General features: G+C 43.5%; 1 protein-coding gene and 1 non-coding gene across 2 annotated transcripts; both read right to left on the reverse strand.

The window, feature by feature from the left end:
• LOC121534921 (tetratricopeptide repeat protein 19, mitochondrial) lies at positions 1-26864 on the reverse strand. The gene is made up of 10 exons (XM_041841543.2): positions 26351-26864; positions 26009-26100; positions 23974-24084; positions 23550-23588; positions 22514-22570; positions 22154-22215; positions 18999-19093; positions 1269-1423; positions 962-1124; positions 1-398 (listed from the first exon to the last, which is right to left on the reverse strand). Exons 1-10 carry the CDS (start codon positions 26613-26615, stop codon positions 199-201), a joined length of 1239 nt encoding a protein of 412 aa, XP_041697477.2. The 5' UTR covers positions 26616-26864; the 3' UTR covers positions 1-198.
• trnas-aga lies at positions 1735-1816 on the reverse strand. Its single transcript has one exon. It is a non-coding gene; the product is annotated as a tRNA-Ser (tRNA).
• Positions 26865-27174: the final 310 nt, after the last annotated feature.

Raw genomic sequence — 27174 nt, forward strand, 5'->3', positions numbered from 1 at the left:
CATGCTTTGTAAGTAGGAAAACCTGCAAAATCGGCAGTGTATCAAATACTTGTTCTCCCCACTGTAAGCCATGTGCTCTGTATCTTGTGCTTACACGACCCATCTAATTTTGGTTCCTTTGCAAACACAGACAGGTTAAGAGAGATGGCTTGGGGTTGTGTTAAGATTAGTTTGGTTGATCCAGCCCGTCAGTCGGTCTCATTCTTGGGGGGCTTCGGTCTCAGTCTTGGGGGCATCGGTCTCAGTCTTGGGGGCTTCTGCTTCCGCCTTCTGTGCTTTCCTCCTGTTGCCCACCTCTTTCAGCCCCTCCCGGATCTGCTCTACTGCTTCTTCATCTCCTACGGACTGGGCCAGAGCCAGGGCCTCCTTGTACAGCTTCACAGACTCCTCAAACAGACCTGGACCAGGAGGAACACACAAGGATTGTGTTCATTCAACATGAAACGAAAGAAAAAGACTGAAACAGGAATTGGGTTTCTCCAATAAGAAACACTCCCTTTCGTTTTCTGTTACAAATACTTTAAACGTTTTCTGTTGCGCCTTAATGAACACGATAGAGATGTTCTCTGATATTAAGTGATAAGTCTTCACAGTACCTCCTTGAACTAAATGTTATCCATTAATGTTAATGCCTAAACAGTTACTTATGCAGCTGCACCGACTCATAAAACTGACCTGTGCCAGAAGGATAACATGCATAAAGAAACATATTATATGCCATTTAGACACTTTTATCCAAAGTGACTTAGTCATGCGTGCCACATTATTTACGTACGGGTGGTCCTGGGAATCAAACCCACTATCTTGACATTGCAAGAGCCATGCTCTACCAACTGAGCTACATTAATTTAGTAATTCCCAATAAAAGCTCATGTTATGAAATTGAAAACTCACTTATGTTGAGGATAGAGGAAACCAAGCCACTCCTAGAATTTCAGTCCTCATTTTTAGCCCTCCTTACCATTGTGCAGTAGGACGCCTGCCATGTTTCCCAACAACACGTGCTGGTCAGGGTGGCCGGCTTCTCTGCTCAGCTCCACTGCCTGCTTTACCAGGGGCAGGGCCTCATCGTGGCGGCCCTGCAGGTCCAGGATGGTGGCCAGGTCACTCAGCAGCACCAGCGACTGTAGAAGACCAAGAATAATATTACTTTCTTGTCAATTGTCTTTAACACCACAGTAGAGGTGATGGTAAGTCTTTAGGTCCCAACCCACTAGGTACCAACAGGTTGTATAAACAAGAATGACTAAACATTTAACAACTGGTACCTGTGGGTGGGTCTCTCCCTGCTCTTCCCGGCAAATCAGCAGGGCTCGCTTGTAGTCCAGTGCCGCCCGGCTCAGGCGGTGTGTGGCGGCCATGTAGCGAGCGTGGGAGTCCAAGGTCAGGCCCAGCAGGAGCCGGGTCTCCATCCGCAACTCCTCTGGAAAGAGGGAGAAACACAAGGAGGGATGCTGTCAGCAAGCAAGTTCAATATCAAAGGAAGGGTCACACAAGTTGAATGCACATTCGAAAGCAAGGTTACACAACTTTTCAGAGGATCACATCACACGAAGCAGACTAAATTCTTTGGTCCTTTAAAAATAAAAGCAGACGCTTTTATCCAAAGCGACTTACAGTCATGTGCGCATACATTTTTACGTATGGGTGGTCCCGGGGATCAAACCCACTACCCTGGCGTTACAAGCGCCATGCTCTACCAATTGAGCTACAGAGGACCACATAATGCAAATCCGTTGTCGGCAGGATTCGAACCTGCGCGGGAAAATCCCAATGGATTTCTAGTCCATCGCCTTAACCACTCGGCCATGACAACTATACAAAAAAAAAAAGTATTGTGTGCTATAGCTTGGAAAATAAATACATGTGACTCTGGATGACAACATAATGTTTGTTTCCAACATTAGGGCTGTTTTCCTAAAGATGTTAAATCTGCTTCGTGTTTCGTTTCCTTGCCACGATACTAACGAGTATTGCAATACTGGTATCGTCACAGCCCTACAACCTATGCCGCCACGGTAAATAATGTATGCCTGAGGCAGAAGCATTACCGCTAGACCAGCCAGGCCACGCACTCCATAGTTTCAAGCATGGTTGTGGCTGCATTGTGCACATGGGAATGCCAAGAGTGTGCAAAGCTGTCATCAAGGCTAAGGGTGGCTATTTGAAGAATGTCAAATATAAAATATATTTTGATGTGTTTAACACTTTTTTGGTTACTACAAGATATGTGTTATTTCATAGTTTAGATGTCTTCACTATTATTCTACACTGTAAAAAATTGTAAAAATAAAGAAAACCCTTGAATGAGTAGGTATGTCAAAACTTTTGACTGGTAGTGTATCTGCAGAGATGTGTGTCACCACCTGGGTGTCAGAAGGGGGGAAGGAGAAAAGTAGTTTATTTTTTTTAGTCATTTAGCATACGCTCTTATCCAGAGCGACTTACAGGAGCAATTAGGGTTAAGTGCCTTGCTCAAGGGCACACCGACAGATTTTTCACCTAGTTGGCTCAGGGATTAGAACCAGCGACCTTTCGGTTACTGGCACAACGCTCTTAACCACTAAGCTACCTGCCGCCCCTGAGTGTCATCCGCATAGCAATGATGGGAGAGACCATGTGAGGATATGATGGAGCAAAGTGACTTGGTGTATAGAGAGAAGAGGAGAGGGGGCCTAGAACCGAGCCTTGGGGGACACCATTAGTGACAGTATGTGGTGGAAACACAGATCCTCTTCACGTCACCTGGTAGGAGCGGCCTGCCAGTTAGGATGCAATCCAAGAATGTGCATATCCTGAGACGCCCAGCCCTGAGAGGGTGGAGAGGAGGATCTGATGGTTCACGGTGTCGAAGGCAGCGGACAGATCTAGGAGGATGAGAACAGAAGAGAGAGAGTCAGCTTTGGCAGTGCGGAGAGCCTCCATGACACAGAGGAGAGCAGTCTCGGTTGAGTGACCCGTCTTGAAGCCTGACTGGTTAGGGTCAAGAAGATCGTTGTGAGAGAGATCACAAGAAAGTTGATCAGAGACAGCACGCTCAAGTGTTTTGGAAAGAAAAGAAAGAAGGAATACAGGTCTATAGTTTGACGTCAGATGAGTCGAGTGTTGGTTTGAGGAGGGGAGCAACTCGGGCCATTTTGAAGTCAGAGGGGATGCAGCCAGTGGCCAGGGATGAGTTGATGAAGGAAGTGAGGAATGGGAGAAGGTCTCCAGAGATTGTCTGGAGAAGGGAGGAGGGGATGGGGTCCAGCGGGCAGGTTGTTGGGCAGCCAGACCTCACTAGATGGTCACAGGATGTCATCTGGAGAGAGAGGGAAGAAAGAGGTCAAGGCGTAGGGTAGTTCTGTGTGATTGAGACCAGTGGACTCAATAGGCTGAGTGAATGAGTGGCGAATGTCGTCAACCTTTTTTCAAAGTGGTTGACAAAGTCGTCCGCAGAGAGGGAAGAGGGGATGGAAGATTAAGGTGGGAGGAAAAGGTGGAAAAGAGTTTCCTAGGGCTAGAGGCAGAAGCTTGAAATGTAGTGGCTTTAGCAGCAGATACAGAGGAAGAGAAGGTAGAGAGGAGGAAATGAAAGGATGATAGGTCCTCCGGAAGTTTAGTTTCCTTCATTTTCGCTCAGCTGCCCGCAGCCCAGTTCTGTAAGGTCGCAATGAGTCACTCAGCCATGGAGCAGGAGGGGAGGGCCGAGCCCGCCGGGAGGAAAGGGGATAGTGCGAGTCATAGGCTGCGGAAAGGGAGACAGGAGGGAGAAGGATTTAGCAGAAAGGAGAGCTGATAGGATAGAAAAGGAGAGAGTAGTGGGAGAGAGAGAGAGCGAAGATTGCAATGGCACATGACCATCTGGGTAGGGGCTGAGTGGTTAGGGTTGGAGGGAAGGGAGACAGAAAAGAAAAGAAAACAAAGTAGTGATCAGAGACCTGGAGGGGGGTTGCAGTGAGATTAGTAGGCGAGCAGCCTCTAGTAAAGATGAGGTCAAGCGTGTTGCCTGCCTTGTGAGTTGGAGGGGATTGGGAAAGGTTGAGTTTAAAAGAGGCAAGGAGGGGAAAGAGAAAGTTGGAAAGAAATGAATCGAAGGCAGACGGCGGGAGGTTGAATTCGCCAAGTACGAAGAGCGGTGAGCCATCGTCAGGAAATGAGCTTATCAAGGTGTCAAGCTAATTGAGGAACTCTCCAAGGGCGCCTGGGGGGCGATAGATGTCAAGTGTTAAGCTTGAGTGGACAAGTGTCAGTGACAGCATGGAATTCAAATGAGGAGATTGACAGGTGAGGGAGAAAAGAGAAAATCTCCACTTAGGAGAAATCGCGATGACCAGATGCTCTCGGACTATGACAAAAAAAATATTCAGATGAAGAGCGAGCAGCTGGAGTAGCAGTGTTCTTTGGGGTGATCCATGTCTCCGTCAGGGCCAAAAAGTCAAGGGACTGAAGGGCAGCATAGGCAGAGATGAACTCGGCGTTCTTGACCGCAGATCGGCAGTTCCAAATGTTGCCAGAGACACGGAATTCCACATGGGTTGTGCGCAGGGTACAATAAATTAGAAGGGTTGCAGCCAAGGGTGCAACCCTTCTCTCCCTCTGTCAGAGAACATTTATTTGAGAACACGTTGTGATGGAGGAGCTAAGACAGCTGTTGGAGGAACGGATCAACCGCTTAGAAGATTTAGTCACCAGAGCGCTCCTCCGGTCGGACTGTGGGTCTTGTCTGGTAGGTGAATCAACAAATGCTAAGGCTAATATAGCAAAACAAGCTAACCTAAGGCTAGAGAGCTCTAAAGATGTCCCTATACTTGATAGAACGCAGTCAAAACTGGTGAACAGATCAGAGCAATTTCAGAGCGAATGGCTGAATGAAACGATAACACAGCTTGAAATACGTGAGAGTGAACAATTCATTGACTCTGTAGCAGCTACTCTAGTGGTCGAGCTACCAAACAGACACAGATTGGTATACAAGGGATTACTTCAAAGTTTGACCACATTGTCACAGACCTGGCTGACACTCTCCCCTGGACATGTGCTAATGCCACTGGATTAACCGCAGAGGCTTTTAAACCAGCCTTTCCCAATGACACATCTTACTGGCATAGCACCGGGGCTAGACCGAAGGCATCAACTCCAGCGGGGACTTGGTCTGATGTTGTGCGCCGCAGAGGCAAATCCAGCGAGAAATCAAATAAGAGAGCACCTACCCTCAATCCACCACCTGAACTTACACTGCAAAACAGGTACGAACCACTGACTCAGAACGAAATGTGTGTAAATGAACCTAGGGAAGCTAATCACAACACTAGCATTAGGGCTAATCAAAATCCAAGAAATAGCCCTAAAACCACTGATAGGATGAGGGAAAGAAGAAACTTTGCTAACTCCACGTTTGATATGCCAGATACTACATTGATTGGGGATGACATAACCAAGCATATCAGAATGGCAAAGACTGAAAATCTAACCATGGCTGACACATCGGTCAGAGAGCTACCAGAAATGTTGCCAGTTATTCTCTCTACACATCCAAGCAACATGCAGATTATTATCCACACTGGGTCTTTTGACATTCTACAAAGGAAAACTGGCTCTGAGATCCTGAAAAAGATTTTTCTATGCTACTGAAGAAAATAAACAACTTGTTTTCATCTCAGGCCCCATTCCAACCTTGGGGAAAGGAATTGAATCTTTTAGCAGACTAATTGGGCTGATTACATGGCTGACATCGGCATGCCTCAATCATGGGATAAGGTTTATTGACAATTTCAATATTTTTTGGAACTGTAAAGACCGCTTTAGACCTGATGGGGTTCATCCAAACATCATGGGATACCGGCTGCTTGGTGCCAACATACGTCATGCTCTTGAATGCCATTCACAAACAAGATCAGCATGAAGGACAGTACTCACAGGCAGAGTATCCACCCCCCCTCTCTTGTCCCTTTAACTAAAATCACCCAGTGCTTTCAGAAGTTGTCCTTGTCCCAAACAGGGGCACAACAACTCCCACCCCCCCCTCCACCACACTCCCCCTCTCCCTCTCTACCACACTTACCGTCTCCCCCTCCACCACACTCACCAATCAGGGAGCTAGTTCTAACCAAAGAGAGCAGAGCTCATCTTTCCCTTTGTCCCATTCCTCCCCTCTGTGTAAAACGAATGCTTAGACAACTGCCACATCGTCAACAACCTTGTTCTTTATTTCCACAGAGCACAGAATATACTCGGTGATGTGTTTCGGGTCCCTGCTATTGTGAAAATAGCAATGCCGACTGTTTTGAGTACAAGCTAGGAGCCAGTATCTCTATTCCTGTGTTGATTAGAAATAGAAGGAATCGTGAGCATGCACCCTATAAAGTAAACTTGTATAATCTGTTAACTGTAACACGTCAACCTACTAGTCCAGGAACCCCTATTATATCTATTAAGCTGGCTTTACTTAATATCAGATCTCTCGCCAACAAATCAAATCAAATCAAAATGTATTGGTCACATGCGCCGAATACAACAGGTGCAGACATTAGTGAAATGCTTACTTACAGCCCTTAACCAACAGTGCATTTATTTTAAAAATAAAACAACAACAAAAAATGTGTTGAGAAAAAAAAGAGCAGAAGTAAAATAAAGTGACAGTAGGGAGGCTATATATACAGGGGGGTACCGTTGCAGAGTCAATGTGCGGGGGCACCGGCTAGTTGAGGTAGTTGAGGTAATATGTACATGTGGGTAGAGTTAAAGTGACTATGCATAAATACTTAACAGAGTAGCAGCAGCGTAAAAGGATGGGGTGGGGGGGCAGTGCAAATAGTCCGGGTAGCCATGATTAGCTGTTCAGGAGTCTTATGGCTTGGGGGTAGAAGCTGTTGAGAAGTCTTTTGGACCTAGACTTGGCACTCCGGTACCGCTTGCCGTGCGGTAGCAGAGAGAACAGTCTATGACTAAGGTGGCTGGAGTCTTTGACAATTTTGAGGGCCTTCCTCTGACACCGCCTGGTATAGAGGTCCTGGATGGCAGGAAGCTTTCCCCCAGTGATGTACTGGGCCGTACGCACTACCCTCTGTAGTGCCTTGCGGTCGGAGGCCAAGCAGTTGCCATACCAGGCGGTGATGCAACCAGTCAGGATGCTCTCGATGGTGCAGCTGTAGAATTTTTGAGGATCTGAGGACCCATGCCAAATCTTTTTAGTCTCCTGAGGGGGAATAGGCTTTGTCGTGCCCTCTTCACGACTGTCTTGGTGTGTTTGGACCATGATAGTTCGTTGGTGATGTGGGCACCAAGGAACTTGAAGCTCTCAACCTGTTCCACTACAGCCCCGTCGATGAGAATGGGGGCGTGCTCAGTCCTATTTTTTTTCCTGTAGTCCACAATCATCTCCTTTGTCTTGGTCACGTTGAGGGAGAGGTTGTTGTGGTAGGAAAGGAGGAGGAGTGGCTGCCCTATTCAAAGATACATTCCAGTGCAAAGAAAATACACTAGGTAATTTTATTTCTTTTGAATACCTGTTTTACATTGAAGGGTACCCCCAAAATGTTGTTTTTAACCATTTACAGACCTCCACGATATTCTGCAAATTTTATTGATGATTTTGCTGAACTACTCTGTTATATCAGTTGATTATAACTTGTTTATTATTACAGGGGATTTTAACATCCACATAGATAATAGTACAGACAATAATGCCAAATAACTTTTTGCACTACTTGACACTTTTGATCTCACTCAACATGTGAAAGAGCGCACACACACTCAAGGCCACATTTTAGATCTGGTTATCTCTAAAGGTCTCGATATTTCCTCTGTCATGGTTAAAGACATGGCCCTGTCTGATAATTTCTTTGTCTTTTTTTAATCACTTATCACCCCGAATGTTCCAGTAAACTCAGTTTCTGTTAAGAAAAGGTACATTAATGAGAGTACCAATGCTCAGTTTATGGAAGCCATAACCATCTCTCCAATAATAAGTGCTGAGTAAGTTGATGTATTCCTGGATAATTTTAATGCCAAAATATTGAATGTCATGGATCGTGTTGCACCGGTAAAGGTAAAGAAAACTATGCGCAAACAGAAAACACCATGGAGAACCACCATGATGGTAAGTGCCCTGAAAAGAGAATGTAGGAAAGCGGAACTTCAAATTCACTATGACATCTATAAACAAAGCCTTGGTAGCTTCAACAATGAGTTACGCAGGGCCAGACAGCAACATTTAATCGGGAATGATCAACAAGAATATCAAAAATACCCGCACTCTATTTGTCATGGTCGACAAGCTTACAAACCCAATAAAGCAGATACCATCAGAACTCATGTCCACTGTGAAATGTAATGAATTTGCGTGTTTCTTTAGTGAAAAAAGTATAAGACCGACCATCAAAACTGCTCAGTCTAAAAAGGACTCTGTACCGTCACCACAACCACCAAGACATAACTTGGTTATTATGTCGCATTTTAATACAATTGATAAAAAATCCCTAGAAGAAACAGTTCGACATCTTAAAGCTTCCACTTGCTGTCTCGACACACTGCCATCAGATTTATTTCAAACAATTTTTAACTCTATAACAATGGACCTACAGCAAATAGTTAATAGCTCTCTGCAATCAGGCATTTTCCCAAAGTCTCTAAAAACAGCTGCCATTAAGCCTCTATTAAAAAAGAGAACACTGGATGCATCTATAATGAACAACTATAGACCTGTGTCAAATCTCCCTTTTATAGCAAAGATCATTGAGAAGGTTGTCTTCAATCAACTCAGCAATTTTGTGACCTCATGCGGTCTCTTAGACAAATTTCAGTCAGGTTTCCGACCTCACCACAGTACTGAAACGGCCCTGATTAAAGTTTTAAATGATATACGGCTGAATACTGATTCTGATAAAGTAAAAGTTCTGGTTCTATTAGATCTCAGTGCAGCATTTGACACTGTCGATCATGGAACACTTATAGATAGGCTGAAAAAGTGGGTAGGAATCTCTGGGACAGTCCTTGATTGGTTCAGATCTTATCTAGATGGCCGGAGTTACTTTGTCACCATTGGTAATAATGAATCTGATAGGGTGGCTATGACATGCGGAGTTCAACAGGGATCAGTTCTCGGACCGATTCTGTTCAATCTCTATATGCTACCTCTGGGCCAAATTGTACAGAACAACAACATTAACTACCACAGCTATGCTGATGATACTCAAATATACAGTGGAGAGAACAAGTATTTAATACACTGCTGATTTTGCAGGTTTTCCTACTTACAAAGCATGTAGAGGTCTGTCATTTTTATCATAGGTACACTTCAACTGTGAGAGACGGAATCTAAAACAAAAATCCAGAAAATCACGTATGATTTTTAAGTAATTAATTTGCATTTTATTGCATGACATAAGTATTTCATCACCTACCAACCAGTAAGAATTCCGGCTCTCACAGACCTGTTTTTCTTTAAAAAGCCCTCCTGTTCTCCACTCATTACCTGTATTAACTGCACCTGTTTGAACTATTGTATAAAAGACACCTGTCCACACACTCAATCAAAGAGACTCCAATCTCTCCACAATGGCCAAGACCAGAGAGCTGTGTAAGGACATCAGGGATAAAATTGTAGACCTGCACAAGGCTGGGATGGGCTACAGGACAATAGGCAAGCAGCTTGGTGAGAAGGCAACAACTGTTGGCGCAATTATTAGAAAATGGAAGAAGTTCAAGATGACGGTCAATCACCATCGGTCTGGGGTTCCATGCAAGATCTCACCTCGTGGGGCATCAATGATCATGAGGAAGGTGAGGGATCAGCCCAGAACTACACGGCAGGACCTGGTCAATGACCTGAAGAGAGCTGGGACCACAGTCTCAAATAAAACCATTAGTAACACACTACGCCGTCACAGATTAAAATCCTGCAGCGCACGCAAGGTGCCCCTGCTCAAGCCAGCGCATGTCCAGGCCCGTCTGAAGTTTGCCAATGACCATCTGGATGATCCAGAGGAGGAATGGGAGAAGGTCATGTGGTCTGATGAGACAAAAATATAGCTTTTTGGTCTAAACTCCACTCGCCGTGTTTGGAGGAAGAAGAAGGATGAGTACAACCCCAAGAACACCATCCCAACCATGAAGCATGGCGGTGGAAACATCATTCTTTGGGGATGCTTTTCTGCAAAGGGGACAGGACGACTGCACCGTATTGAGGGGAGGATGGATGGGGCCATGTATCGCGAGATCTTGGCCAACAACCTCCTTCCCTCAGTAAGAGCATTGAAGATGGGTCTTCAATGACAACGACCCAAAACACACAGCCAGGGCAACTAAGGAGTGGCTCCATAAGAAGCATCTCAAGGTCCTGGAGTGGCCTAGCCAGTCTCCAGACCTGAACCCAATAGAAAATCTTTGGAGGGAGCTGAAAGTCCGTATTGCCCAGCGACAGCCCCGAAACCTGAAGGATCTGGAGAAGGTCTGTATGGAGAAGTGGGCCAAAATCCCTGCTGCAGTGTGTGCAAACCTGGTCAAGACCTACAGGAAACGTATGATCTCTGTAATTGCAAACAAAGGTTTCTGTACCAAATATTAAGTTCTGCTTTTCTGATGTATCAAATACTTATGTCATGCAATAAAATGCAAATTAATTACTTAAAAATCATACAATGTGATTTTCTGGATTTTTGTTTTAGATTCCATCTCTCACAGTTGAAGTGTACCTAGAATAAAAATTACAGACCTCTACATGCTTTGTAAGTAGGAAAACCTGCAAAATCGGCCGTGTATCAAATACTTGTTCTCTCCACTGTATATGGCTCTCGAACCATATGACAACAGCTCAATAGACTCTGTGTCACTGTATAGAGCACATAAATACCTGGATGAACCAAAATTGTCTACAATTAAACCAAGATAAAACTGAGATTATTGTGTTTGGCAACAAAAATAAAAGAACAAGTATTAGTAAAGAGCTGGATTCTTGGGTCCTTAAAACCAGCGATCAAGTGCGTAATCTTGGTGTTCTGATAGACCTCACATTTAACAGTCATATCAAAGCGGTCCCCAAAACAGCATTCTATCATCAAAAAAATATAGCCAGAATCAAAGGCTTGGTGTCCCAAAAAGATCAAGAGAAGCTCATCCATGTTTTTATCTCTAGTAGGGTTGACTACTGTAATGGCCTCTTAACAGGACTCCCGAAAAAGCCTGTAAAACAGCTGCAGCTCATTCAGAATGCAGCTGCTAGAATGTTAACCAGGACCAAGAGAACGGAGCACATCACTCCGGTTCTTAAATCTTTACATTGGCTTCCAGTCAGTTACAGAATTGGTTTCAAAGTGGTGCTTTTAGTTTATAAATCTTGGAATGGTTTAGGACCCGAGTACATGTCTGATATGTTTGAAGAATATAAACCGAGCAGGGCTCTTAGATCCATGAACACAGGTTAGCTAGTAGAGCCCAGAGCCCAAACTAAACATGGAGAAGCTGCGTTTAGCACTTATGCTGTACACAACTGTAATAAACTACCAGAAGATCTTAGATGTGCCCCAAACGTATCCATTTTTAAATCCAGGTTAAAAAACACTTCTCTTTTCACGTGCCTACGACTGAGCCCTTAAACTTAACCACACTGTTTAGCATTATAGCTTCCTATGTTTTTATCCCATTTTTAATTTATACATTTTAATCTTTATATGTTATTATTTTTATTTTTTATTATTATGTTTTCATTATTTTTGATAAACATCTTTGTAAAGCACTTTGAATTGCTTCGATGTATGAATTGTGCTATATAAATAAACTTGCTTGCTACATCACTATGGAAGAGTGGAGTAGTTTCCATCAGGACGACTAGCGTTTTGGTGAGGAGGTGGGCCTGCTACAGCAGCAAGACAGAGTTTAGGAAAGTATGCAGACTACTGATGAGACATACTACTCAAATTCCAGTTCTTCATGAAATGCATGAGGAGCAATGGAGAGACAGGAAGAGAGAAGGGGTATGAGAGGCTGGGGAAGCCAGTGAGAAGGAAGATTGGAGAGAAGATGACAAAGAATCAATGGAAGAATGAAGAGGAGTTGGCAAAGAGGGAGAAAGAGGAGAGATGGAGGGAGGAGGCGATGATAAAGCAGAAAAAGAGATGGGAGGTTGAGAGAGAGAGATAAGGTTGGGGGATATGAGTGAGCCATCAAGAGAGAGAAGTGGCGAAGGAGACAATAGCGAAACTGATGTCGAACCACAGGAGTAGAAATGAGCTTCACATCATGGAGAGATCAGAAGGAGAAAGAGGGAAGAGTTGTGGAGGCAGGCAGGGGAGAGGATAGAGGGAAAGAAGAGAAAGATGCAGAGAAAGGAACTCAGTCTGCAGGAGCTAAAGAGTAATGAAAAGAGAAAAGAGAGGGATGATGGGAAAGAGAATGTATACCTTGAAAAAGTAATTGTACAAAGACTGAAGTAAGGGAAAGGATCAAGAGAGCTCAAATCAAATCAAATTTTATTGGTCACATACACGTGTTTACCAGATGTTATTGCGGGTGTAGCGAAATGTTTGTGCTTCTATCTCCGACAGTGCAGTAATATCTAACAATTTCAGGTTGAAGAGGCTCTGTTGCGCCTTCTTCACCACACTGTCTGTGTGGGTGGTCAATTTCAGTAGGTCAGTGATGTGTACGCCAAGGAACTTGAAGCTTTCTACCTTCTTCACCCCGGTCCCGTTGATGTGGATAAGGGGGTGCACCCTCTGCTGTTTCCTGAAGTCCACGATCATCTCCTTTGTTTTGTTGATGTTGAGTGAGAGGTTATTTTACTGGCACCACACTCCCAGAGCCCTCACCTCCTCCCTGTAGGCTGTCTTGTCATTGTTGGTAATCAAGCCTACTACTGTTCTGTCGTCTGCAGACTTGATGATTGAGTTGGAGGCGTGCTTGGCTACGCAGTCATGGGTGAACAGGGAGTACAGAGGGGGCTGAGCATGCACCCTTGTGGGGCCCCAGTGTTGAGGATCAGCGAAGTGGAGATGTTGTTTCCTACCTTCACCACCTGTGGGCGGCCAGTCAGGAAGTCTAGGACCCAGTTGCACAGGGCGGGGTTCAGACCCAGGGCCTCGAGCTTAATGATGAGCTTGGAGGGTACTATGGTGTTGAACGCTGAGCTATAGTCAATGAACAGCATTCGTTCCTCTTGTCCAGATGGGATAGGGCAGTGTGCAGAGTGATGGCGATTGCATCGTCTGTGGATCTATTGGGGCGGTAAGCAAATTCAAGTGGGTCTAGGGTGGCAGGTAAGGTAGAGGTGATATGATCCTTGACTAGTCTCTCAAAGCACTTCATGATGTCAGAGTTGAGTGTTACGGGGCGATAGTCGTTTAGTTAAGTTACCTTTGCTTTCTTGGGTACAGGAACAATGGTGGCCATCTTGAAGCATGTGGGGACAGCAGACTTGGATAGGGAGAGATTGAATATGTCCGTTAACACACCAGCCAGCTGGTCTGCGCATGCTCTGAGGACGCAGCTAGGGATGCCGTCTGGGCTGGCAGCCTTGCTAGGGTTAACACGTTTAAATGTTTCACTCACGTTGGCCACGGAGAAGGAGAACCCTTGGTAGCGGGCCGCGTCAGGGGCCCCCATGGGTGGGCGAAGGGGTTTAGCTTGTCTGGAAGGAAGACGGTCTCTGCGATGTGGCTGGTTTTCCTTTTGTAGTCCGTGATTGTCTGTAGACCCTGCCACATACGTCTCGTGTCTGAGCCGTTAAATTGTGACTCCACTTTGTCTCTATACTGACGTTTTGCTTGTTTGATTGCCTTGCAGAGTGAATAACTACACTGTTTGTATTCTGCCATTTCCTAGTCACCTTGCCATGGGTAAATACGGTGGTTTGCCCTTTCAGTTTTGCGCGAATGCTGCCATCTATCCATGGTTTCTGGTTAGGGTAGGTTTTAAATAGTCACAGTGGGTACGACATCTCCTATACACTTCCTGATATACTCAGTTACGGTATATTCGTCTAAATTACTTTCGCAAGCTACCCGGAACATATCCCAGTCCGTGTGATCAAAACAATCCGTGAATTCCGATTGGTCAGACCAGCATTGAATATCCTTAGCCCAGATACTTCCTGTTTGAGTTTCTGCCTATAGGAAGGGAGAAGCAAAATGGAGTCGTGGTCAGATTTGCTGAAAGGAGGGCGGGGGAGGGCCTTGTAAACATTGCGGAAGTTTGAATAACAGTGGTTTAGTGTTTTAGCAGCGCGGGTACTACAGTCAACATGTTGATAGAACTTCGGCAGCCTAGTCCTCAAATTTGCTTTGTTAAAAATCCCCAGCTACAATTAATGCAGCCTCAGGATATGTGGTTTCCAGTTTGCATAAAGTCCAGTGAAGTTCTTTGAGGGCCGTCGTGGTATCGGCTTGAGGGGGGATATAAACGGCCGTGGCTATAACGGAAGAAATGTATCTTGGGAGATAATACGGTAGGCATTTGATTGTGAGGTATTCTATGACGGGTGAACAAAAGTACTTGAGTTTCTGTATGTTACTATAATTACACCATAAGTCGTTAATCATGAAACACACACTTCCGCCCTTCTGCTTCCCGGAGAGATATTTATTCCTATCTGCGCGATGAACTGAGAATCCCTCTGGCTGGACCGATTCCAACAGAGTATCCCGAGAGAGCCATGTTTCCATGAAACAAAGTATGTTACAGGCCCTGATCGAAAGAAATCCTTGCCCTGAGCTCATCAACTTTGTTATCCAAAGACTGAACATTAGTGAGTAGTATACTTGGAAGCGGTGGGTGGTGTGCGCGCCTCCTACGTCGAACCATCAGGCCACCTTGAGTGCCTCTCCTCCGCCGGCGATGTTTTGGGTCGGCCTCTGGAATCAGTTCAATTGCTCTGGGGAGAGCGAACAAAGGATCTGCTTCTGGGAAGTCATATTCCTGGTCATAATGCTGGTAGTTCTGGTGAGTTCCCACCGCTCTGACATCCAATAGTTTTTCCCAGCTGTATGTAACAATGACAAAATATTTCCTGAGCTAATAATATAAAAAATATTATACATAAAAATAAAAAAATACCGCAAAGTTTCCTAAGAGCTAGTCACGAGGCTGCCATCTCCGTCGGCGCCATTGAGCAAAGAGTGCGAGCTGCAGAAAAGAGGGTGAGAATAGCCACAGAAAATGACAATGTCCAGACTGATGAAGAATGGACAGATCACGGTAACACGCAGACTGATAAAAGAAAAGATGGAGAGTATGTGAACGATGATCCGGAAATAAGAGAATACTCCACGAGGGGAAAGAGAGATGGGGATGAGCTAAAGAAAGGGGACCGCAAGAGTTTTTGGGAGAATGACAAGCGTGATGATGAATGGACAGACATTGATGATCGTGAGTTTTGAAGGGATAGTTCACCCAAATGTCGTAATTCTTGAATCTTCTTACCTGGGAAGTAATCTAAGGGTCAGGAGTGAATGCACCATACACTCCTTGTACCTTGCAGTCGCTCCTGGCTAATAGACCACTTCAAAACAGTAAGGAAAAAAAAGAAACAAAGAATTAGGAAATTTGGGTGAGCGGTTGCTTTAAAATAAAACAAAAAAAGGGAGAATTAAAAAAGAGGTCTTCCAAACTGATAAAGAATGGACCATATCTCAGACTGCCCATCTTAATATTTTATTTTTATTTTTATTGGCCAGTCTGAGATATGGCTTTTTCTATGCAACTCTGCCTAGAAGGTCAGCATCCTGGAGTCGCCTCTTCACTGTTGAGACTGGTGTTTGGCGGGTACTATTTAATGAAGCTGCCAGTTGAGGGCCTGTGAGGCGTCTGTTTCTCAAACTAGACACTAATTTATTTGTCCTCTTGCTCAGTTGTGCACCGGGGCCTCCCACTCCTCTTTCTATTCTGGTTAGAGCCAGTTTGCACTGTTCTGTGAAGGGAGTAGTACACAGCGTTGTACGAGTTTCAGAAGAAAGTTATTTGTTTCTGGCTATATTGAGCCTGTAATCAAACCCACAATTGCTGATCCTCCAGATACTCAACTAGTCTCAAGAAGGCCAGTTTTATTGCTTCTTTAATCAGCACAACAGTTTTCAGCTATGCTAACATAAATGCAAAAGGGTTTTCTTATGATTAATTAGCCTTTTAAAATGATAAACTTGGATTAGCAAACACAACGTGCCATTGGAATACAGGACTGATGGTTGCTGATAAAATGGGCCTCTGTACGCCTATGTAGATATTCCATTAAAAATCAGCCGTTTCCAGCTACAATAGCCATTTACAACATTAACAGTGTCTACACTGTATTTCTGAATGGACAAAAAAATTGCTTTTCTTTAGAAAACAAGGACATTTCTAAGTGACCCCAAACTTTTGAACGGTAGTGTATACACACACACGTGCGTTCGGAAATTATTCAGACCCCTTGACTTTTTCCACATTTTCTTACGTTACAGCCTTATTCTAAAATGGATTACATTTATTTATTTTCATCAATCTACACACAATACCCCATAATGACAAAGCGAAAACAGGTTATTAGAAATTGTTGCAAATATATTAAAAATAAAGAACAGGAATACATGATTTCCATAAGCATTCAGGCCCTTTGCTATGCTCAGGAGCATCATGTTTCCATTGATCATCCTTGAGAAGTTTCTACAACTTGATTGGAGTCCACCTGTGGTAAATTCAATTGATTGGACATGATTTGGAATGGCACACACACCTGTCTATATAAAGGTCCCACAGTTGACAGTGCATGTCAGAGAAAAAACCAAGTCATGAGGTCGAAGGAATTGTCTGTAGAGCTCCGAGACAGGATTGTGTCGAGGCATAGATCTGGGGAAGGGTACCAAAAGATGTCTGCAGCATTGAAGGTCCCCAAGAACACAGTGGCCTCCATCATTCTTAAACGGAAGATGTTTGGAACCACCAAGACTCTTCCTAGAGCTGGCAGTCCGGACAAACTGAGCAATCGGGGGAGAAGGGCTTTGGTCAGGGAAGTGACCAAGAACCTGATGGTCACTCTAACAGAGCTCTAGAGTTCCTATGTGGAGATGGGAGAATCTTCCAGGCCAACCATCTCTGCAGCACTCCACCAATCAGGCCTTTATGGTAGAGTGGCCAGACGGAAGCCACTCCTCAGTAAAAGGCACATGACAGCCCGCTTGGAGTTTGCCAAAAGGCACCTAAAGGACTCTCAGACAATGACAAACAAGATTCTCTGGTCTGATGAAATGAAGATTGAAATCTTTGGCCTGAATGCCAAGTGTCACGTCTGGAGGAAGCCTGGCACCATCCCTACAATGAAGCATGGTGGTGGCAGCATCATGCTGTGGGGATGTTTTTCAGTGGCAGGGACTGGGAGACCAGTCAGGGTCGAGGGAAAGATGAATGGAGCAGAGTACAGAGAGATCCTTGATGAAAACCTGCTCCAGAGTGCTCAGGACCTTAGACTGGGGCAAAGGTTCACCTTCCAACAGGACAACGACCCTAAGCATACAGCCAAGGCAACGCAGGAGTGGCTTCAGGACATGTCTCAATGTCCTTGAGTGAAAAAAGCAGTGCAGTGTCGCTCTCCATCTCACCTGACAGAAAGACTCGAGGCTGTACTCGCTGCCAAAGGTGCTTCAACAAAGTACTGAGTAAAGGGTCTGAATTCTTATGTAAATGTGATATTTCCGTTTTTTATTTTTAATACATTTGCACAGATTTCTAAAAACCTGTTTTTGCTTTGTCATTATGGGGTATTGTTTGTAGATTGATGAGATTATTATTATTTTTCATCCATTTTAGAATAAGGCTTTAACGTAACAAAATGTGGAAAAAGTCAAGGGGTCTGCATACTTTCCGAATGCACTGTATATGTATGTGAATTGTGTATACAGTATGGACACTATGTGAATAGAAAATGTCTGTATAGCAATAGTTATATAGGATGAGCCATGACTAGAATACAGTATATACACATAAAAGTGGGTAAAACGGTATGTTAACATTATTAAAGTGACCAGTGTTCAATGACTATGTACATAAGGCAGCATTCTCGAAGGTGCAGGGTAGGTTACCAGGTGGTAGCTGGCTAGTGACATTGTCTAAGGTTCAGGGCAGGGTACTGGGCGGAGGCTGGCTAGTGGTGACTGTTTAACAGTCTGGTGGCCTGGAGATAGATGTTTATCGGTCTCTCTGTCCCAGCTTTGATGCACCTGTACTGTCTCCGCCTTCTAGATGGTAGCGGGGTGAACAGGCCATGGCTCGGGTGGCTAAGGTCCTTTATGATCTTCTTGGCCTTCCTGTGATACCGGGTACTGTAGATGTCCTGGAGGGCAGGCAGTGTGCGATGATGCGTTGGGCTGACCGCGCTACCCTCTGGGGAGCCCTACGGTTGCAGGTGGTGCAATTGCCGTACCATGCGGTAATACAGCCCGACAGGATGCTCTCGATGGTGCATCTGTAGAAGTTTGTGAGCCAAATTTTCTTCAGTGTCCTGAGGTTGAAGAGGCGCTGTTGTGCCTTCTTCAACACGGTGTCGGTGTGAAGGGACCATTTCAGGTCCTCAGTAATGTGCACGCCGAGGAACTTGAAGCTTTTGTCCCTTTTCACTCCGGCCCCGTCGATGTGGATGGGGGGTGTGCTCCCTCTGCTGTCTCCTGAAGTCCATGATCAACTCCTTCATTTTGTTGACGTTGAAGGAGAGGTTATTTTCCTGGCACCACTCCGCCAGGGCTCTCACCACCTCCCTGTAGGCTGTCTCATCGTTGTTGGTAATCAGGCCTACCACTGTTGTGTTGTCAGCAAACTTGATGATTGCGTTGGAGACGTGGGTGAACAGGGAGTACAGGAGGGGGGCTGAGCACGCACCCCTGTGGGGCCCCCCTGTTGAGGATCAGTGTGGCGGAGGTGTTGTTGCCTACCTTCACCACCTGAAGTCGCCCCATCAGGAAGTTCTGCCACACACACCCACCCTCCCACACATCCACAAAACATACAATCTTATGCTATTACAGCAAAACAAATTATTTGAAGGTTTGGTCATTAGATACCTGACTGTTCCTCAGCAGGAAGTTCCTTGAATTTCTCCAACTTGGCTTCAAGGGATTCAGTGCAAAACTGGAAACCAGTCTCTGCCAAGTCATTCCTGAGAAGAAAGAAAAACATACATTTAATTTAAGGTTACACATCTTACATGGTGAACTGTGGTATGAAGAACTTGGGGGTGGTTCGTGAAATGTAGTCATATTATAATACTATACTACTACAGGACTATAACCAGGGATGGGCATGAATTACAATTACAAAATACAACTACAAAATACCAGAATGACCAATTTATCAAAATAAAATCATTTTGCAAAGTATTGTATTCATTTAAAATACATGTACCGTATTTTCCGCACTATAAGGCGCACTTAAAAGCCTTTAATTTTCTCCAAAAACGACAGTGCGCCTTATAATCCGGAGCGCCTTATATATGGATCAATTGGTTAATTGGTTGATCCATGCTGGTTGTACACGCCGCTCAAGGCGCTCTGTCAAAATGTTTCAGTATGAAAAACCAATAAAAACAATTTAATAATAATGAAATGTTTCAGTACGACTGGTACACTACACAGCCGCACCGCTTGCAGCATTACGGCTACCGTTGTCAGTAAACACTGGTACTGTGCTTACTCACAGTCCCACACCACTTGTCTGTGTATAAAGACCCCAAAATGGCAGCTTTCAAGAGACACGCTTACGACGCAGAGTTCAAGCTCAAGGCTGTCGGTCACGCAGTAGAATATATGAATAGAGCAGCAGCGAGAGAATTCAACATTAATGAATCAATGGGCTGATATATCAGTCTCAACTGTGGTCCAAGCTTTCACGAAGGCAGGAATAATCTCTAAACTGCAAGGCAACAGCAGCGACACTGACTCGGATAATGACGAGAGGGAGCCGGGCAGGTTGGATGCCGTAGTCGCCCAACTGTTCAATTCGGACACGGAAGAAGAAGAATTCGAGGGATTCGTGGACGGGGAATGAACTGAAAAAGTGAGCTTTACGTGTTATACGTAACTGAACAATGTTGAGTTATGCACTAACGTTTGATTTAGTGGTATCAGACTGTTTCTTTTACTATGTGTTTACTGAATCAGGGAAAAGTTCCCCTCCACGTTTGGGAGAAGAGTGAGCAAGGCTGGGAGATATTGTTAATATGCACATTAACGTTTGAACAACGTTACCATGGGAGTGAACGGAGTTGTCAGAACGCTTAATCCAGGCTCTGTCGTAGCTGGCCGCGACCGGGAGACCCATGGGGCGGCGCACAATTGACCAAGCGTCGTCCAGGGTAGGGGAGGGAATGGCCGGCAGGGATGTAGCTCAGTTGGTAGAGCATGGTGTTTGCAACACCAGGGCTGTGGGTTCAATTCCCACGGGGGGTATAAAAAATAATGTATGCACTAACTGTAAGTCGCTCTGGATAAGAGCGTCTGCTAAATGACTAAAATGTAAAATGTTAATGTTAATAAAGTTTGACTTTATCTGACTGTTTTGTTGACATTCCCCTTTAGCACAGCTCCATCTAGTGGATGCATAACGCAACCCCAGCCAATCGTTTGACTATCTTCTATTCTATGCGCCTTATAATCCGGTGCGTCCTATATATGAAAACAGTTCTAAAATAAGCCAGTCATTGAAGGTGCGCCTTATAATCCGGTGCGCCTTATAGTGCGGAAAATACGGGTATTTTGTATTTTAAAATACATTTGCAAATAGCCGGCCGAACAGCAACAACATTCTCAGTAACAGTTACAGAAACGGCTTACTTGCTATGACTGCGATATGTTGTCGTTTATCTACCTTAGTTGAATACACTGTCACTCTGGATAAGAGCGTCTGCTAAATGACACAAATGTAAATGTAAATACACTGTCACTCTGGATAAGAGTGTCTGCTAAATGACCAAAAAGTAAATGTATATGTGAAAATGAACAACCGCAAAGCACACGGTAAATGCTTCCTATGTCGCCACAAATGGAAATTACCTTCATTTGTAGTGCGCAATTTGCAACGCATCCGTGATACAGATTGGATAGAGCCCTTATATTTAGTTCATTTACCAGATGTGCTTATCACACCATCGTGCCATCATACTTTTGATACTAATGTAGGGTGAAAGGGGGCCACAAAATTGTGAACCGCTATTAAAAAAAGTATTTAGAAAATACAAATTACAGCTTTCGAAAGGATCTTGTTACAAAATACATTTGAGTGTAGTTCATCCCAGTGTAATACAACACACAAAATACTCAGAAGTAATTAAAATACGTATTTCAAATATAGAAATACTGCCCATCTCTGACTATAGCCAACCACAGAAAATTATTTCTCAACTTAAAAGCTTGGCTTTGGCTAGAAACCCTCTTTAATGGTGTAGCCTATCCAGAACCTATTTACATCTATTAAATGGAATTTGAAGCAAATGTGCCTCCTAATATTCAATTTTCCCTATCCAGCTGTTCCATTCTCTGTGTAGCCTGCTGCTAGAATAGACGGAGATGTATCGCTTAAGTCGCCACAAAATGGAATATAACGTTGCGAATAAAGTTTGGAATTACACAAATTCATATGTACCAGTGGAATACAGTGTTAATACTAATTGTAATGATTTAGCACTATAGCCTATTTATTGCCTTACCTCCATAACTTGCTACATTTGCACACACTGTATATATATTTTCTGTTGTATTTTTTTACTTTGTTTTTTTTACCCCATATGTAACTCTGTGTTGTTGTTTTTAATCGCACTGCTTTGCTTTATCTTGGCCAGGTCGCAGTTGTAAATTAGAACTTGTTCTCAACTGGCTTACCTGGTTAAATAAAGGTGAAATAAAATAAAAATAAATGTACAATATCTAAGGACTTGTATCACTATATGGAGAGCTTTTGCTTTTCTAAAAGGATGTATCTGGGTGTTTTTAGTGCCTTTTTTCATGTTTTTTTCAGAGCCCCCGTACTGCACAACAAAGGATGAGGAAGTGAATCACTGGTTGGTGTAAGTTTGTCAAAAACAAGTGAAATTGCCCAAAACAATTTCTGGACCCTTGCATAACACTCCATTTACATAAAAAAAGGACATTTGATTGTAAAAGAACAGAATTCTCCTTTAAACCTCAAGACTGATTCAATTGCTCCACTTTTGAAGTCCACTTACTTATTCTGGCCGGCATATATGGTAGCAAGCTTCAAGGACATCTCAATGACCCCATTGTCGTCCTTTGAACAGAAGGAGAAGGGAAAAAAACTGAAGTAGCAATAGCATTCAGTGTCTGGACAACAACGCACCATACGCCAAAACAATTCACCACCAATGGTTTCGGAATAGACTGAGCCAAAGCCTATTTATTCCAGACAGTCCTCCTTTGTTCAGATCGACAATAGACGGTAAAATGACAGATTATCCTCTTCATTTCAAAATCAGAAAGATGCTACAGTACCCAGTGACTCCGCTGTCCAGTTGTCACAACATTCCTCTACTATTAACCTCTTACTTAGACACATGACCAACCCTCACCTGTGGTGTTCCTCCGGACAACATGAAACTCATGGCCGCTTTGAACAGTTTCTCTGCCTGGAGGAGAAGAGCACAGGGGTCACTGGAAGTCAGCAAAACAGCTCAAAACACAATCTAGCATATTTACCTCTGCTCAATGGTCATTTCAATTAATGATATACTATTGATTCTTGAAGAATATACTTATGAATGCCTTATGAGTTTAGTAAAACTGAATGCCTTCACATCACTGGCTTTTTGTTCCACCGGTCCCAGTTCCTGGATAGATGTGGAAGGATGTGGGGACTGTGGTGTGAGGGAATGGCAGAGGCTCGCCTCATAGGGGACTGTTCCAGACTACTGTCGAGGTGTGGTGGTCTTTTCTGCCGCTTTTACAGTCGCCAAAGCATTACCCAGGTGGGTGCTACACTTTGATAGTGGATGATCAAGCCTACTTACGAAAGAGGAGACGAGGTGACTGATGAAGAGCTCTGAGCCTGTCTACCATTGTCTGACTGACGTTGTCTCCCTACCTGTCTGTATCATCGATGCTCCCTCCACTCAAGCTACTGCTACCGACTGCCTTACTGCCTTTCCGAACTGCCTAGACATTTGAAGCTGTGGAAAACCATCAACCTTGAACTGCCAGATCCCTACATTTGTTTTTGTTTTTAAAGCGACTTTGAGATTCTTGTTTGTAATGATAAGAGCTACACAGTGTATATAAAATAAAATGTATTATTACAGTAGACTCCGCAATATGACATCATCTTGACCTCCAGCTTACAGACATCAACAACAGGATTTTAAAAATGCCAAGACTTCCTCTATTGGCTCTTATCGTGCCCTCCTTTGAAGCATACATAGGGAAGCGCCAAGTGGCAGTCTTCTTGGCAGATTTAAACTTTGTTGTTGATTTCTATCAGCAGGAAGTAACCCCGCAGTGACTGACATTGTCATATTGCCGAGTGTACCTTTAAAAATAAATTCCAAAAGTGGGACAGCAAGTAGTTCACTGAAGAGTGGAGAAAGAGTGGTAACCTCTGCTATTACTCACATTATCCAGCTCACCTTGGACATAGGCAAGGTTTGCCATCTGTAGAGACAGGGGAAAAGAAAAGAATCTACTGCAGAGTTTTTATGCAAACTTTTTTGCTATGGCATTAAATTACAAATGCTTACAAACATGCCTGAGTAAGCATAACACACCTTATTCCATCAACATGTATTGAATGATACCTCAATATTAGCGCTATTGCAATATGGATCGATGTGTGTGCAATCTCACTATTGCAAGAGGCTGCGAAGTTAAGTGGACTCTGTAAATGCACAGCAGAAGTCATGACCAATCACGTTCCCCCAAGTGCGCTGTGTAGGCTAATTGAGCATCGGGTTTGAAGTGTTTTTAGCAACTTCACAACATGAGCACAGAAGAAGAGACTTTAAAAACATCTGTTTTTTTTCCCCATCAAGGCTTTTACCAGGCTGTAGGTATAGATGATAGCTTGTGTATTGTGAGTCTGGTGGGCCAGCGCAATTGCCTGGTGAAGGAATCCATTGGCTCCATGCAGCTGCCCCCGCATTATACCGAGCTGGAACAGAAGACACATCAATGTTACTCGGACATAATGTACAGAAAGACATGATACTTCTCTATGACAGAAGACAAACAGTTCACTCTGAATTGATGCAATTAAAAATGCTGTCATTGACATGACACTTGTGAGTTTTACTGAGTTACAGTTCATATGAGGAAATCAGTCAATCGAAATGAATTCATTAGGTCCTAATCTATGGATTTCACATGACTGGGAACACAGATATGCATCTGTTGGTCACAACAAAAAATAAATGGGCCTCAGGATCTTGTCACTGTATTTTTGTGCATTGAAATTGCCATCAATAACATGCAATTGTGGGGGGGGGGTTGTATCATTTGATTTACACAACATGCCTACCACTTTGAAGATGCAAAATATTTTTGGGGGTGAAACAAACAAGAAATAAAACTAACTTAAAACTTGGGCGTGCATAACTATTCAACGCCCCAAAGTCAATACTTTGTAGAGCCACCTTTTGCAGCAATTACAGCTGCAAGTCTCTTGGGGTATGTCTCTATAAGCTTGGCACATCTAGCCACTGGGATTTTTGCCCATTCTTCAAGGCAAAACTGCTCCAGCTCCTTCAAGTTGGATGGGTTCCGCTGGTGTACAGCAATCTTTAAGTCATACCACAGATTCTCAGTAGGATTGAGGTCTGGGCTTTGACAAGGCCATTCCAAGACATTTAAATGTTCCCCTTAAACCACTCGAGTGTTGCTTTAGCAGTATGATTAGGGTCATTGTCCTGCTGGAAGGTGAACCTCTGTCCCAGTCTCAAATCTCTGGAAGACAAACAGGTTCCCCTCAAGAATTTCCCTGTATTTAGCACCATCCATCTTTCCTTCAATTCTGACCCGTTTCCCAGTCCCTGCCAATGAAAAACATCCCCACAGCATGATGCTGCCAACACCATGCTTCACTGTGGGGATGGTGTTCTCAGTGTGATGAGAGGTGTTCGGTTTGCGTTTTCCTTGATGGCCAAAAAGCTCAATTTTAGTCTCATCTGACCATAGTACCTTCTTCCATATGTTTGGGGAGTCTCCCACATGCCTTTTGGGCAGCCCTCTCTTGGCAGGTTTGTTGTGGTGCCATATATTCTTTCAATTTTTTTATAATTGATTTAATGGTGCTCCGTGGGATGTTCAAAGTTTCTGATATTTTTTATAACCCAACCCTGATCTGTACTTCTCCACAACTTTGTCCCTGACCTGTTTGGAGAGCCCCTTGTGTAGTGGTGTTGCAGACTCTGGGCCCTTTCAGAACAGGTGTATATATACTGAGATCATGTGACACTTAGATTGCACACAGGTGGACTTTATTTAACTAATTATGTGACTTCTGAAGGTAATTGGTTGCACCAGATCTTATTTAGGGGCTTCATAGCAAAGGGGGTGAATACATGTATTATTTTTTTAAACAAGTTATTTTTTTCATTTCACTTCACCAATTTTGACTATTTTGTGTATGTCCATTACATGAAATCCAAAGAAAAATCAATTTAAATTACAGGTTTTAATGCAACAAAATAGGAATAATGCCAAGGGGGATGAATACTTTTGCAAGGCACTGTATGCTATTAGTACAGGTGGTCGCCTCTTGTCTTCCGTCTGTCTTCCATAAACATGCGCTGTAACATGGAGATATGGCTGTGTGGGAACACTAACCCTAACAACGTGTGTATCAATTTAACCTTTAGTTTTTTTTAAATGATTTCTCACTGATATTAAAGATAAGGTCCTTACGTTTCCAAAACCGTACCGCAAGCGCCGCGTGTTAATGTTCAGATTGAGCGTCTGGGATCTTAACAAAACTCCCCCATACAGAAGACACGTGCTACTGTAGCCCTCCTGTTTAGATTCTTGCAACAACAAAAACATTGATTGAGGAGATGCCTACAGCGATGATAATTATCTACCTTGGCTCTCTTCAAAAGTAAAATGATCTCATCTTCTTTCTTCTGGGCCTCAGTTCTGGTGTCCTCCTCAGCTTTGCTGAAGAAAGAGAACGCTATCACGAAGGAGAGAGAGGGATGCATTATAAAACATTGTCACTCAATGACTTAAATGACCGGTTATGAATCTTCACATGTTCTTGTAATTACATTAAATTATGAAGCACTCATAGCTATGCAAATCATATGCACATCAATTCAAAAGATGATTGATGATAGCCTCTTGACTGCAATTTAAAGTACTGACAATGACACCCACTAAGGAAGACTGCTGTACCATATCTAACATGACAATAACTTACTTACCAATTGCACTCCACATTGCATAAGTCCAGTTACTAGTAGCACGGCTATTTTCATCCCCATTGCTTTCGCAGTTGCGGTATAGCTGTGACCTTCTGTGCACAGTGGCAGCATTCGATTGAGTAGTCGCCGTTTTCAGACATTGCAATGATTGTGTACTAAAATTACATCGACTACTTAAAGACAGGTTGCGTAATCCCTCTGAAATAAATTGTTTTATTTGACTCCTATTAGCAAAGAGTGCACGATTGACAGCCGGTAACGCCATTTTATTTTAATAAATGACTAAATTCAGTCGGTCATGGCTAGAAGGGTTCCAGCTATTGGCAAATTTAAAGTCAAAAGTACAAAAATTAAAATAAAAAATGCAATTTAGCTAACCCTTTCCCTATCCTTAACATAATTAGCCTAACCTGCTATGTTAATTTTCACAAGCTGCTTCGTAAATTCTCCTTAACTGCTACGAAAAGTCAACTCTGACGTTCATTTGACAAAAGCTGTATACGTTCTAGCCAGACCAATTCCAGTCGGAAGTTTTGGAGGCAGAAAAAACGTAACTTCCGGTAATCAAATTAAAACGCAATCAACCACAAAGTGCATTTCTACATTATAGTAACAATAATATTATTCATTATACACATATTTTAGCATATTTACTGAATATATACATGTTTTTCTATTATATATGGAATTTATTTTGCAGGCCATGAAAAAATCTGACCCGGAAATGATTATCTGCGCTCATAGTCAACACGATTCAAACATTGCAACAACAACAAAAGCATAAAATTGCTTGTGCTGAAAACGTCTGTATTGGTCGGCTAATA

The sequence above is a fragment of the Coregonus clupeaformis genome, chromosome 21, assembly GCF_020615455.1.
Source record: "Coregonus clupeaformis isolate EN_2021a chromosome 21, ASM2061545v1, whole genome shotgun sequence".
NCBI classification, from domain to species: domain Eukaryota; kingdom Metazoa; phylum Chordata; class Actinopteri; order Salmoniformes; family Salmonidae; genus Coregonus; species Coregonus clupeaformis.